This window comes from Miniopterus schreibersii (assembly GCF_964146895.1).
Source record: "Miniopterus schreibersii genome assembly, chromosome: 4".
Lineage (NCBI taxonomy): Eukaryota > Metazoa > Chordata > Mammalia > Chiroptera > Miniopteridae > Miniopterus > Miniopterus schreibersii.
The window spans coordinates 10,557,433-10,572,966 of NC_138105.1; the positions used below are offsets into that span (position 1 = coordinate 10,557,433).

At 43.3% G+C, this 15,534-nt stretch overlaps 1 protein-coding gene across 3 annotated transcripts in view; it reads left to right on the forward strand.

The window, feature by feature from the left end:
* The window catches only part of MRNIP (MRN complex interacting protein), a gene marked incomplete at its 3' end in the record, with an annotated part of 25,777 nt that continues 10,243 nt past the window's right edge, over positions 1–15,534 (forward strand). For all 3 annotated transcript variants that reach the window (XM_081136571.1, XM_081136572.1, XM_081136570.1), the window contains exons 1-4: positions 1–168; positions 2,909–2,968; positions 8,615–8,703; positions 12,419–12,491. In XM_081136571.1, coding sequence (XP_080992697.1) covers positions 103–168; positions 2,909–2,968; positions 8,615–8,703; positions 12,419–12,491 — 288 coding nt within the window. In that variant the 5' untranslated portion in view covers positions 1–102. The remainder of the gene's footprint in view (positions 169–2,908; positions 2,969–8,614; positions 8,704–12,418; positions 12,492–15,534) is intronic.

Consider the following 15,534-nt stretch of genomic DNA (forward strand, 5'->3'; position numbering starts at 1 on the left):
GCACGAGGTGGGGCGTGGGTGGGGGCGGCGGGGTCGGAGCGGAGAGCCGAGTCCCGCCGGCGGCCGAGTGCACGTGCTCGCGAAGCGGCTCCTGAGGCAGCCATGGCGCCGCCTCCGCAGGCTCGGGTCTTGCGGTGCTGCCGCTGCCGCCTCTTCCAGGCGCACCAGGTGAGGCGGGCGTCGGCCTTCCCCCCTCCGGGACCGGGCCTCCTCCCCGCGCGCTGCCCAGGCCCTTCCCCCGCGCGTGGGCGCCGTCTCGTTCGCTTACGGGGTGTGCCTGGGGCCCGAGCAGATGACGACGACGATCTGGAGAACTGGGTTTTATTGATGTCGCTTCGCCAGGACGCTGTTCTGGGCGTTTTTCGGGTTTTGGTTGTTGTAAGATTCGTATAAATCAGGGATAATGGTTTCTGCGGAGGCGGCCTCCATGCTGAGCCTAACCCCCCCGAAGAGGCTCTTTTTCTGTGTAAATACCGGGGAGATGGCAGTTTTAAAACTAAGACACGCTTGGGCGCCCCCTGCTGTCACCACGTGGCTCTGCCCGCCTTTGTCCGCGTAGGAAGGGACTGGACGCCTGCTCTCCAAGGCTAAACAACCCGTACCTCCAGTATTTTAAGCAGGATAATGGATGTTTTTATAACCTACTGCTTCCTTGACTTCCACAGCGAGAGATGGAGGGTGTCACTTAAGGTACAGAGTGGAGCAAAAGTAGGTTTACAGTTCGAATGGAAAATAATACAATAATTACTAATAATACAAGAATAAACTTTAATGTACTCAAAACTGTAAACCTATTTTTCCCCCACCCTTTTTTTAAAAAATGATCTTAGAGGAAGGGGGTGGGGAGGGGAGAGAAACACCTGTTTGTCATTCTACTTACTTATGCATTCATTGGTTGATTTTTGTAGATGCCCTGACTGGGGATTGAGCCTGCAATCTTGGCGTGGTGTCTGGCTAATGCTCTAACGAACTGAGCCACCTGGCCAGGGCGCCACCCTGAATTCTTAACTGGATGATATTCTATCCTGCTCGATGTCACCTAACACTGCTTTTGGTGTATCTGCTTCTGACAGCCCCTTCCTCTCCCTAGTTATCTGGTAATCCACTGTACTCTGAAAAAGGATAGCATCAAACTTCTTTAGGGGCTCAGAAATTTGTTTTTTATTTAATGTTTTTGGACTGTGTTCTAGTAATTGAAAACAAATGGAAATTATTTCCATTTTAAAAATTTTCACATAGCCCAGCCAGCATGGCTCAGTGGTTTTAATTGCAAGTTTAATTTAACAGTTTAATTGCAAGTGTGCTGCATACCAGGCAATTTCACATATCTCATTTAATTTCAACAACCTCTGAATTAGGTATCATTAAAGTGGTCTCTATCTAATGACAGTGCCCTGGCTGTCAATTGCAGAGGTCCTATTATACCATGGTACCTCTTTCCAGCCACCCTCTGGCCTGCCCCAAGCTAGCCACTAATCAGTTACTGTGTTTCTTTCCAGACCTTTTAATTTTCTTTAAATGCATTTCTTTCTTGAATATGTACCCCTACAAAAATCACAGTATTTTTATGGTGTTTGAAGTAGATGCTGAGAAGTGGAATTGCTCAGTCATTGGATATTCCCATTGGAATTTGTAGTCCACCTTAGAATGGGGGGTACTTCCTGAAAACCTTGGTGGTTTTTGTATTAGGTTATTAATCATATCAACTTTTAAGAACCAAACTAATGTCTGTATGTTAAGCATGCTATTTCATTCCATTTCTTCAAGCAACTTTGGTGCCCATTGGTAACATTTTCTTTATTACTATCATAAATAGAATCTTTTTCTAACTAGATGTTTGCTTACATAAAGGCTGTATTTTCTTTTGTTTCCTTGTTTTTGTTAATCCATTGATTTTATAGAGGGAGTGGAAGGGAGGGGTAGAGACATCAAAAGAGAGAAGCATTGATGTGAGAGAGACAGGTCAAGTGGTTGTCTTCTACACATCCCCCAACTGGGAGTCAGGAATCCAACCTGCAATCGAGGTACGTGCCCTTGACCAGAATCAAACCCGAGACCCTTCAGTCTGCCTGCTGACACTCTAACCACTGAGCAAAACCCAGCCAGGGCAAAGCTGTATTAATTTTTGAAGATATATCGATTTTGTACTCAGCCACTATTGTCTTACTGGGTTTGGTAGTTTTTCATTTGATTCTCTTGGGTTTTCACGTTTAAAAAAAACAAACACAACTCATTGTATCATCTATAAATAATGATGGTTTTCTTTTTTTTCTCCTTTCCAATTTTCATACCTTTTATTACCTTCTCTTTTTAAATTCCACTGGTTAAACCAGGAAAAAAATGGTAAATAATAGTGGGGATCCTTGGCTTGTTTTTTATTTTTATGGGGATACTGGTAGTGATTCTACAGCTTTGGAGCTGGGTATAAGGTAGTTTATCATGCTAAGAGAAGCCATCTACTCAGGTTTATCAAGAATCAAAATTAAGGTCCAGTTGGTTAGAGCGTCATCCCAACACACTAAGGTTGGGGGTTCGATCCCCAGTCAGGGCACATACAAGAATCAACCAATGAATTCATAAACAAGTGGAACAACAAATTGATGTTTCTCTCAGATCAATAAATAAAAATGTTTTTAAAATCAAAATTAAATGTTACGGAATTGTTTTTAAGAACCCCACCTGTTAGAGATCTAACTTGATTTTGTTTGACATGGATAGCTGGTTTTCCTAGCACCACTAATTAGTCTGTTCTTTCCGCACCTTTGTAATATACTAAGTTTTCATATGTGTGTTGGTTGGTTTTTGGACTCTTGATTTTTTCCCATTGATCTTTTAAAGTTATTTTTTGATCCAGTTCCACCTGTTTTAAGTAATTAGCTATATATATATTTCTGAAATTTCATTGAAGGTGAAAAAGAGTCTCAAGTGGACATGCAAAGCCTGTGGAGAGAAGCAGTCATTTTTGCGGGTGAGTCCTAAGAAACGGTATCTAATATCCATACTGGGAAGCAAGTGGGTCCTAGCCCTGAGAAGCATGTTTCTCAGGTATTCCCAGGATTTCACTCATGGAATCAGCATTTCACTCATGGGATCAAGTTCGTTCAACATAGATAGAGCCCCTGCTCCCTATGTTCCTGTTCCTTCACGAAGTGAAGTGAATGGAGCAGTGACTTGAAAGGTACCTTCAATTGTTTATTCATTCAGCAAGTATTTATTGATACTTTTTAGTGCCAGCCACAGGAAATACAATGACAGGTAAGAATGTTGTTGTTCTTGCCCTCACAGATCTGCTTTTGTGGAAAGGAAAGAGAAACTAATAAAGATACACATGCATGTGCATTTAATTTAAAACTAGACTGGGCACAATGAAAGGGAAGTGCAGGGGCCTGCAAGAAGACGACAGAGTTAGGCTCAACTGGCAGTGGCCAGACAGTTGGTGGTTTCGGGTGTGGGAGTATGGGAGAGGGTGGGCTCAGGATGTGGAGGCGGTAGAGATGCCAGGTCGAGGTCGAGATGGAGGGTGTGGACTAAAGAGACCGAGTTCTGAGTGCTTTTACCTAGCCGCTTTTTTCACCTAACATCATGATTCTTTTTAAGTCCATATTTACTGACTCACCCGATCTCTGTAACACCACTGACTGTCCTGCATTCTTTCCTCACTGAGCCCTTCATTCACCTACTCCAGCCCCTGATGCCCCTGCTCCAGCCTCATCTCTCACTCCTCCTTCAGCCATAGGGACTTTTCTTTCTGGCTTGGAAACAGTCCAGACCTGTTCCCCTACCAGGGCCTTTATGCTCATTGTTGGGGCTTCACCTAGCTATTCGCACTATCCTGATACGAAATTAAATCCAACTGTGTTTACGTATTGTCCTCAGACTGTAAGTTCCATGCGGGCAGAGGTATTGCTTGTTTATTGACTGGTGTATTCTCAGCACCTAGCACAGGGCTTGGCACATGGAAAGTGCTCAGTAAATACTTGAGTGACTAAATGACCAGTCTCCTATCAGTGGGCATTTCCATTGATACTAGTTTTTATTGTTATGCACAACTCTGTGGTGAAGCTTCTTACAAACACATCTTTCTTCACTTGACCAGTTATTTCCTTAGGACAAATGCTAGAAGTTAAATTTCTGTTTCAAAGGTTATCTTTCAACCAAGGTTTTTTTAGTCACAAAAAATACTTGAGCCCGGCTGGTGTGGCACAGTTGTTGAGCACTGACCTATGCACCAAGAGGTCACCAGTTTGATTCCCAGTTCGGGGGGGCGGGGGGGCATGTGGGCGGTGGCCAATCAACATTTCTCTCCCATCGATGTTTCTATCTCTTCCCTCCCTCTCGTTCAAAAAATCAATTTTTAAAAATTAAAAAACACTTGGAAGGCTCTTCGTCCTTGACAATGTAGGCATCATCTTCCCTTTCCTCTCCTTCCCTTCCTCTCTCTTCCCAAGACAGTTCACAGTACACACTCCACCCACAGACCACAGAATCTCAAGCCAACTGGAATAACTGATTCCCAATTATCAACTCTTGGGAGAACTAATCTGATAGGTGCTGTTGACTCAAATGTCCAGTCCGCTGGGCCAGTCAGCTGGGGGTGGATGGGGGTGGGGATGATCAGGGTAGCTGCTGAGGCCCACTCTGAGATGAGTCTCAGAAGACAATACTGGCTTATGAGCCAGGCAAACACCCTGCAAAGTGACTGCTGCTTGTTTTTGGTGTCACCGTGTATTTCTGAGCTCTTCCTGAGGTGGCTTTGCCATCTTCACTACCTCCATGCACAGGTAGTGGTGTATGACTTATGGTTGCCTAGGCCACAGTAACAAATGGACACAAAAATTGTGGTGGTTAAACACAGAAGTTGTTTCTCTTGCTCTTATAACAGTCCTTGGAGGCATTGAGGTCGGCAGGGCAGCTGTCCTTGGCATTGTCATTCAGGGACCCAGGCTCCTGTTTTTTTGAGGTTCTGTTACTCCCTGAGGCTTGCCTCCTGCTGCCAGCAGCCATTGAAAGGGGCAAGAGCATGGAGGAGCTACTGGGAGGCTTTTAGGGGTCAGGCGTGGGACTGACTCACATTCCACTGGAAAGAACTTAGTCTCTTGGCCACACCTGACTGCAAGGAAGACTGGAAAATGGACTCTAGTTTGTGCCCAGATTAAGGGAAATGCATTTTGGTGTTCACCCAGTGGTCTCTGTCATGCAGAAGAACATAAGCACAACTGTTTTTGCCAGATGTGGGTTACCATTCTTTTTAAACTTTGCCATTCTACCTCCAGTTCCTCTCCTTTCACTCTCACTTTAACTTGTGCCAGAAGGGATTTCACTCTGGACCAGTCCACTAAGATTGCTGTCAAAGTCAGCAATGATCTCCATGTTGCGAAAACAATGGTTGGTGCTCAGTCTTCAACTGACTTGACTCATAGGTGGCATCTGTCACAGTTTGTCACTTCTTCCTCCTTGGAACATTGTCTTCACTGGGGTTCTAGTCATTTTGCTCCTGGTTTTCCTATTTTCCTGGCTGTGTTTCTTTCAATCCTCTGCTAGTTTTTTCACATCTCCCCAACTTCTTCACCTTACCACAAACCTACGTTTCCCACAGTCATCCTTATCTCTTCTCTTTTTTTTAAATTTTAATTTTTCTTTATTGTTGAAAGTATTACAAATGACCCCTTTTTCCCCCATTGATACCCTCCACCACCACCCCTCCAGGCTTTCACCACACTATTGTCTGTGTCCATGGGTTATGCATATATGCATATAAGTTCTTAGGTTAATCTCTCCCCACCCACCCACCCCTGCCTTCCCTCTGAGATTCGTCAATCTGTTCCATGCTTCTATGTCTCTGGATCTATTTTGTTCATTGGTTTATTTTATTCATTAGATTCCACATATGAGTAAGATCATGTGATACTTGTCTTTCTCTGACTGGCTTATTTCCCTTAGCATAATACTTTCTAGGTCCCACCATGCTGTCTCAAAGGGTAAGGGATCCTTTTTTACAGCTGCATAGTATTCCATGGTGTAAATGTCCGAGAAGATGCTTGATATGATTTCTATCTTGAACTTGTAGAGACTTGTTTTGTGTCCTAACATGTGGTCCATCTTTGAGAATGTCCCATGTGCACTTGAGGAGAATTTATATTCTGCAGCTTTGGGGTGGAATGTTCTACAAATGTCAATTAAATCCATCTGAGCTAGTGTGTCATTTAGAGTCACTGTTTCCTTGTTGATTTTTTGTCTGGAAGATCTATTCAGTAAAGTCAGTGGGGTGTTAAAAGTCCCCTATGGTGACTGTAGTGCTGTCAATCTCTCCCTTAAAGTCCTCCAGAAGTGTGTTTTTTCCATCCTGTGTGGGTCTTTTGTTCTGAGGTGGGTCTCTTGTAGACAGCATATATTTGGATCTTATTTTCTTATCCACTCAGCTACCCTATGTCTTTTGATTGGGACATTTAATCCACTTATATTTAAATTTATTATTGATAGGTGCTTATCTATTGCCGTTTTATTTCTTTATGCCTATGTTTCTCATTCTGTTTCAACTTCTTATTAGAGCAGTCCCTTTAGCATTTCTTGCAATGCTGGTTGGGTGGTGATTAACTCCTTTACCCTTTTTTGTCTGGGAAGCTCCTTATTTCACCATCTATTTTGAATGATAGCCTTACTGGATAGAGTAGTCTTGGTTTCAGATCCTTGCTTTTCATTACCTTGAATACTTCATCCCATTCCCTTCTGGCCTGTAGAGTTTCTGATGAGAAATCAGCTGACAGCCTTATGGGTAACAGATTGCTTTTCTCTAGCAGCCTTTAAGATTCTCTCTTTATCTTGGATTCTTGGCATTTTAATTATGATGTGTCTGGGCGTGGGCCTCTTTGGATTCTTCTTGCTTGGGATTCTCTGTGCCTCCTGAACTTGTGTGACTTTTTCCTTGACCAGGTTAGGGAAGTTTCCTGCCATTATTTCTTCAAACAGGTTCTCTAACCCTTGCTTACTTTCTAGCTCTTCTGACATTCCTATGATGTGAATATTGTTATGTTTCATGTTGTCCCACAGCTCCCTTAAACTGTCCTGCTTTTTAATTTTTTTCTCTTTGGTTCTCTTGAGTGATTTTTTTTTTCTACCCTGTCTTCTAATTCACTGATCCGATCCTCAGCTTTCCCTAATCTGCTGTTTGTTCCTTCCAATTTATTTTTTATTTCTACTAAATTTCCTTCATTCTTAATTTCCTTCATAGTTTTCATACCTTTTTTTATGCTGTTGAGCATCCTTATGATCAGTAGTTTGAACTCTGTATCTGATAGATTGCTTATCTCCATTTAATTTTGCTCTTCTGGAGACTTCTCTTGTTCTTTCATTTGGGGCTTGTTTTTTTGTCTCCCCATTTTGGCTGCCTGTTTGGATTTGTTTCTATGTACTAGGTAGATCTGCTAGGACTCTCAGTCTTTTGGATGGTCTCTGGAGCAGGCCAATGTCAAACGCTGTTTGTGATTGGCCTTGAGTACCCTGTTTGAAGCTTTCTACACTGCACAGCTTAGGGTTCCCTTTTTCTTTTTTTTAATTTATTATTTCTTTTTTCTTTTTTTTTTAATATATCTTTAGTGATTTCAGAGAGAGGAAGTGAGGGGGGAGAGAGAGAGAGAGAGAGAAACGTCAATAATGAGAGAGTCATTGGTTGGCTACCTCCTGCATGCCCCAGCTGGGGATCCAGTCCGCAACCCGGGTATGTGCCCTGACCAGGAATCGAACCATGATCTCCTGGGTCCTAGGCCGACATTCAGTTGTTGAGCCATGCCCGGCTGGGCTCTTTTTCTTTTTTTTAATTACAATTGACATTTAAATTGTATTAGTTTCAGGTGTATAACATAGTGGTTAGACATAACTTACAAGTTGATCCCCCCAGTAAGTCTAGTACCCACCTGGCACCATAGTTATTACAGTATTATTATTATTATGTACTTTACATCCCCGTGACTTTTTTGTAACTACCAATTTGTACTTCTTAATCCCTTCATCTTTTTTACCCAGTCCCCCAATCCTGCTCCCATCTGTCAACCATCAGTTTGTTCGCTGTATCCATGAATTTGTGTCTGTTTTGTTTGTTTACTTATTTTGTTTTTTAAAAGTGAGATCACATACATTTGTCTCTATCTGACCTGACCCATTTCACTGAGCATAATATCCTCTAGGTCCATCCATGTTGTTGCACATGATAGTTGCTCAATAAATATTGAACAAATGAGTGACTGCTAAATGGGGGGGGGAAAGTATTTTAATTGCTATTCCTTTGATTATCAGTGAGGGGTATTATTTCATGTTTATTGGCAATTTGTGTAACTTCTGAATTCTTATGTTCCTTAACCATTTGGTGAGGTGGTTAGGATTGAGTTCAGTTTTGAAATGCAGAGTTTGGGGTACTAGTGGGCAGCCAGATAGACTGAAACTATTAGTTGCCTAAGACTGTTAATTTGTAAATCACTCCAGAAATAGCAGATGGTTGTTAATGTCCATATGGTGCTTCAGGCATTTGGAGGTCTTGCAAAGTACAAGATTACCCTCCCTAAGGTGAATCTTAGCATTCTGTCAACACTTTTTAAACTTAATATTTTTGTTTGTTTCTCAGGCTTATGGTGAGGGCTCTGGTGCTGACTGTAGACACCATGTCCAGAAATTAAACCTGCTGCAGGGCCAGGTTTCAGAGATGTTACCCAGGTATGGTTGTTTGAGAGGAGCATGGTTATCTTGCCTTGTTTCCCCCTGAGTGGCTAGTGGAGATATACAGTGGAAAAGTCCCTTAGATTTCCAGGTCTTCCAATGCAGCAGTTAGATACTCTTGACAGTCTTCTCACTGAAAGTAATTTGGCTTTGGAGACCAGGCGCCTACAGAATGGTATGGCCTAACACACTGGTGTGGGCTTGAAAATCATTGAAAATGCCTGCTACAGTTGTGTTTTTTTCAAAACTGGGTTTAACCTTTGCTCTCAGCTTTGAAACTTTGGGCCAGTTTAAGATTTTTTTTTTTAATTCTCACCCAAGGATATATTTTTATTGATTTTAGAGAGAGAGGAAGGGAGAGGGAGGTGGGGGGGGCAGATAGGAAGAGAGGGAGGGAGAAAGGGAGGAATGGAGAGAGAGAAACATTGATCACTTGCCTCCCATACACACCCCAACCCTGACCCCAACTGAGGATCAAACCTGCAACCTGGGAATGTGTCCTGACCGGGAATGGAACCTGCAGCCTTTGGTGCACAGAATGACAGTCCAGCCAACTGAGCCACACTGGCCAGGGCCCAGCTACAATGTTTTAAATGCACTGATGACAAGAAAGTAAATAACTATCAGAGGTCAAAAATTAATCAAAAGCCAAATTCCAGAGAATAAGCACCTGGGCTGTGAAGGCAATGGAAGCCTACTGCCCTGGAGTTTCCATTTAGAAGGCTGGGAGCAGTGCAGGAGACAAAGACAAAGCCTAGTGCTCACTCAGTGTGGGAAGGTCAGTAGGAGACCACCACCTAAAGCTGAGTCCCCAAGGAACTATACCCTCAGTGTACAAATGAACTAGAAATGCACCCTCTTTGCAGCAGGAAGCCAGCCTGTGTTGACCTTGACACCAGTTGAAGAGGGGAAATATTGCTCCAGGATTTTATAAGCACAAGGAAGCTGCCGCATGTCTCTTTAGCCTGTGTGAAAAGCTTCAAGCTGGGAATTTATTTTCAAATTTTCCCAGGAAGCAGAGTTAAATGCAGCTTTTCTCTGGAGCAACACATTTCAACCCAGGCCTGAAAGAATTCCCACAAAGTTCCCAGGAATATGTACCTCATAATCATTAAACACTCAAGGAAGCACATTCCATGAGCAAAAAAAAAAGCAGAACAACAGACAGAAAAGTCAGACCCACAAAGACTTCAGAATCAGTAATATTGTATGTTTACTACTATTTCTTGAAATAAAAGGTTGGTAATAGGAGCAAGCGCCTTTAAGAAATAACAGTAGTTTTGAAAAAAAGAACCAAAAAGTTTGTAGAAATGAAACTTGTAGTCATTGAAACTAAAATTGTAGTAGAAAGGTTAAACAGATTAAGTGCAGCTGAAGACAGAATCTGTGAAGTGGAAGATAAACCTGAAGAAATTATTCACAATATAGCACAGAAAGATGAAAAGAGAATATGAGTTGAGAGGCATGGAGGATACAGAAAAGAGTTCTGCCAAGAATAAAGAATTGGGCAAAGGCAATATTTGCAGAGAAAAGAGCAGAGCATTTTGCAGAATCAAAGGTTTACATTCTTAGATTCAGGAAACACAATAAATCCCAAACTGGACGAAGACATCGTGGATGTAGGAAATCCTAATGAACCTACACAAAAGCTACTAGAGCTAATAAGTTAATTTAGCAAGATCACAAGGAGACAGCATCAACATACAAAATTAAATTTTATTTTTATATAAATGCGGTAAGCCATTGGGAAATGATTTTTCAAAGCAAGTATCATTTATAATAGCATGAGTAAATGAAATAGGTATAAATATAACCAAAAATGTGTAAGATCTGTTCAGTAAAAACTGTGAAACATTGCTAAGAGAAATTAAAGATCTAAATTAATGAGCTATGACATGTTCATGGATTGGAAAACTCAGTATCATTAAGATGACAGTTCATCCTAAATTGATCTTAGAGTCAATCCAATCCCAATCAGAATTCCAGCAGCCCTTTTTTTTTTTTTGGTAGAAATTGACAAACTGATCCTAAAATTTATATAGAAATGCAAAGGACCTAGAATTGCTAAAACAAATTTGATAAAAACAAAGTTGGAAGACATCTACAACGTGATTTCAAGATTTACTATAACAGTAATCAAGACAGTATGATACTCGTGAAGGTCTAGACATGTAGATACATCAGAAGATGAATGAATAAAGAAATGGCAGAATATTCATACAGTGGAATACTACTTGGCATCAAAACAACATGGGCAGATGTCAAAACCACTAATAAGTGAAAGAAGCCAGCCACACAAGACCACATACTGTAGAGGTCAGCCATTTTCTGGGGAGGGGGGAATTGCCTGCAAAAAGACAAGGGAACTTCTGGGGTGATGAAAATTTTGTCTTATCAATTATGTATCAATAAAATTTTTCTACATCTTGATTGGGGTGATAGTTTCAAAGGTATAATTTATCAAAACTTAGTAACTGTACACACAAATGGGTGCATTTTCATGTATATTAATTATACCTTAAGGTAATTTTAAAAGTAAAAAAAAAAAATCTGTCCTTAGAGACAACATAATGAAATTGGAGAACACAGAAGATGCAAGAAAAAGCTGAAAAGTAGCTGAAGAGAAGCAGCACCTATAAAGAAACAGTAGACACCTAAGTTCTCAGTGGTAACTTTAGAAGCAAGAAGACAGACTAGAATCTTCAAACTTCTGAGAGAGGTCCTGTAGTTGATGAAGCTGAGCTCGAGAATCATAGAAAGGTGAGCAGAGTTCTGGTTCATCACCAGTAGGACACTGCTCTATGGAACGCTGGAGTAGCAACCACGTGCAGGGCAGGGGTTTCACATGCCTGATCTCATTTCCTAATCACCCTATGAGGATCGTTGACTTATTTTTACAGATGAACAATAGGAATAGAGGTGCCCTCATTTGGTTAGAGTTGGGGTTCTAGAAGTTCACTAGAGAGATTTCCAATTCAGTTGTGAAACAACCCTGTCTGACATGGATGGATGTGGCTTTGGCTCTAACCTCCAGCCCTCACACAGTATATGTTTCCACTGGACACCCAGCCCCACTCAGAGCTGTGGAGAGAGGAAGGCTCCTCACGTTCTTCATGTGGTGAAAGAGCCTGGTGGTCACTGCACAGCAACTCCGGTGCCTTCTCTCTCGTAGTGATCGAGATACAGCACAACTGTAAAGACTAAAGACTCGTGTGGCCCTGTGCGATAAGGACATCTCCATTGCTGGTGGGAGGGGCTCTGCTACAGAGTTCAGATGACAGTCTCTGTCCCAGGCCCCAAGCAGGGCTTGTGCACACGTCTCATTATCTTCACAGTCACCCATGCTATGCTGTCCCCATCTGTGGATGAGCAAATGTAATAAACCCAAAGTCACACCATCACAGTGACAGCCAGTCATTAACAAAGCCAGGACACAAACTAGTCTATCTGGGTTAAGCGTCTGCCCCCTGTGTCACTTTTCCTGTTGATGGAGGGCTCAGCCAGCCTAAGTCCAAGGAGTAAATGGTCCTCCCGCTCAGGCCTGAACTGCTAGATGACTGAGCCCAGTCAGAACCACAGCTGACATGCTGAGATTCCCCAAAAGTCTTTGCTATGCATTGTCAGGCCCTTGCATCTTCCTCTTTCCACCTTCCTGTCCTGCTTCCTGATCATTTTACTAAGACAAAGGATCTGTGTGCAATCTTTCCCTAAGGTCTGTGGAAGAACCTGTAAATGCTGACGGGAAAGATGCAGGTCCTGGGCAGGCTGAGCACGGGAGTCTGCAGGTAAGCCAGCAGCACCTCTGTCACCCAGCTTCCTGGGCCAGCTCCATGTCCCGGAGGGGATTCCATTTATTCACTCATTAGTCATTTGCTCAGTAAATGCCTGTTGATGCTACTGAATGACAGGCACTTGGCTTAAAGCTACAGGGAACACAAAAATGAATAAACCTGTCCCTTTTATAAGGGTGGAAACTGCTGTGTGTACAAATAATTAAAATACTCTTTCTTCTGTCTGCTTGGAGAACTTTTCTGAACTTAGCTTGAACTTCACCCACTTGCACTGGGCACACCTCTGGTAGAGAAAGGATGCTGTTGTAAAGAAACTGAGGTCCTGTGTCCCTTTCTGCAGTCCGAGTCTGACAGTGGGGCTCTTCCACTTCTGTCTGGGTGCCTGATAAAGTAGGTGCTCGGTGTGGGAGAGCTTGGGTGATGAGGTAGGGTGACGCCATCGGTATATCCAGGATGCTGCGGGTATGCGGAATGCTGTGTCCTGCCAGGGACAGAAGTGGGGACAACTGTCAGAAACTCCCTGCCTACCTGAGGGCAGAGCTCTGCCTCTGCTCATAGAATTGCACTGGCAGCATCCTATCTTCACAGGACTCTCCCCACATTTTTTTTTTGTAAACAGGAAGTGGCCTTACACACACTGCTCTAACACAGCAGCTCTTGCACGTTTCGGTCTGTATTTCCAATTTTGTCCACTTACGGCCTTAATTTTACATTGTTCATATAACATACTGTTTGCATCCTGGAGTTTTCACATGTCATTCTTTGTTGCTATAGTTTTTAGTGATTTTTATTTTTCAAAAGTATAGGATATAATGGGTATTCCAATATTTATTCCTTTATAGGGCAGTTAGGTTGTTTCCAAACTTTGAGTGTGAACTGAGAATTTATTTTCAAACTCCACAGCATTTAGGTTGTTTCCAAACTTTTGCTACTATAAATAATTGCTATTTTTATAACACTTTAATGAGCATCTTTGTGTCTCCTTGGCCTGGCCAGGCACTAACCCCAGAGAAGAACTTATTTTATGAACAGAGTTGGCAGGGCAAAGTGTGGCCAGAGTAGCTAACAGGTCTGGAATCTGTTAGCCTAGAACAAGAAAGAGCTGACTTTTATAGGTTACTTCTCCAGACATAGTGAGTTTTCTGAAGTGCCGCCTCATCTAGATTCAGGTGCCTCTAATGGGGCAGGTGCTATTTGTGAGGTAGATTTCAGGTCAAAATAAGAACTTTCTAGCAGCTATAAGTCATGAGCAGAGAAATGGTCTGCTTTGGATGTTACTGGGCAGCCTGTTATTGGCAGTAGGGCAGGAGCTGAGCAGGCCTCTAGGAAGCTGTTAAGGATGACAAGGTCCTACCTGTGCTGGGCATCAGACCAGGAGACTCAGTGGTGCTAGGACTGAATTTTTTTTTTAAGCATAATATTTTGTGTTTAAATTTTTAATTGCTTTTTAGAGAGGAAGAGGGAGAGAGAAGCATCATTTGGCTGCCTCCTGCGTGCTCCCTACTGGGGATCAAGCCTGTGTCCCGGACATATGCCCTGACCGGGAATCGAGCCAGCAAACTTTTGGTGCACAGGATGATGCCCAACCAACTGAGCCACACTGGCCAGGGCAGGACTGGATTCTTGACAGCCCTTTTCCCCTGCCAGGAGATGGAGCCAGAACACTGTCTGTTCTCAGTGCAGCCCTGATGGCCAGGTCTTTGGGGACTCTAAGGTCACCTTAGGGTCCAAAAGATCAGTGATTGAGGGCACTGTTTCTCTTCTGTTCCCAGTTACCATGGAGTGCACACAGGATTTTTATTTATTTATTTTTAAATATATCTTTATTGATTTCAGAGAGAGGAAGGGAGAGGGGGAGAGATAGAAACATCAATTATGAGAGAGTCATTGATCAGCTGTCTCCTGCACGCCCCCTACTGGGGATTGAGCCGGAAACCCGAGCATGTACCCTGACGGAATCGAAACACAATCTCCTGGATCCTAGGTCGCTGCTCAACTGCTGAGCCATGCCCGGCCGGGCCACACAGGATTTTTTAATTGTCACGCTTCATCAACAGCTGAAGCATGAGACTGACTACCCAAAAAGTACCCAACTTCACACCCAGGTCTCTTGTCTTCTCTGTCTGAAGCCAACTCCTTGCTACGGCCTGCACCATTTCCCTTCCATGCTTATCCTCTCAGTGTTAACTCCTGGTCAAAAGAGCATTTTGATGCCTTACAGGCACCCGACGTTAACCAGCAGGGCTTTTCTGAGTCAGAGCTGTTCTCTTGGTTCTGTATGGAGTGCCTTCAGCACCCTGTCCAGCATGGGCCCTCCCCTGGGTCTCTGAGGGACCATTTCCATCCTTACCTTCATGGACCCAGGTGTGCTCTGTGCACCAAGGCACCCTCTTCCCCCAGGATCTGCTCTTGTTCCTGATACTTCAAACCTAGCAAACCCCACTGCACTCTCAGGGCCCCAAAACACAGGTTTTACTTTACACTGTTGCAAGAGCCACAGGTTCCCAGGTAGAGGAACAAGGCTGGTCTGGCCAGACGTGGCATAGAACGCCGGCCCAAAGCCAGGAGGCAGAGGCCAAACTTTGGTGTTGCCACTCAGCTGGCTGTGACCCAGCTGAGGATGTGGCCCCGAATCTTCAAATTATGGAATGTAAATGAGTCACTGATGTGCCAGTCCCTGTGCTAAACATTTTAACTTATGTTTAATGCTCACCACAAGCCTGTTTAAAGGTGAGGAACTAGGCTAGTGAAGGCTCAGTGAGGTGACAGCAAGTCAGTAGCAGAGCTGTCAGTGACAGCAGACCACAGCACCTCTCCCGTACTGCTTGAGAGTGATGACACAGGGTCCTGTCATTGCTTTCAAATTGCTTTGTAGGTGGTGAAACCCAATTTTCAGTGCATCTGGTTCCTGAGGTGGAGGGAAAGCCAGGTGCCAGTGCCACTGTCCTGTCCTATAGGAGTGATCCTCTGTGCATCCACTTACCCAGCTTCAAACCCCTCATTGTGGTTCTGGACCTTGCCATCTGCCTGGCAGTGA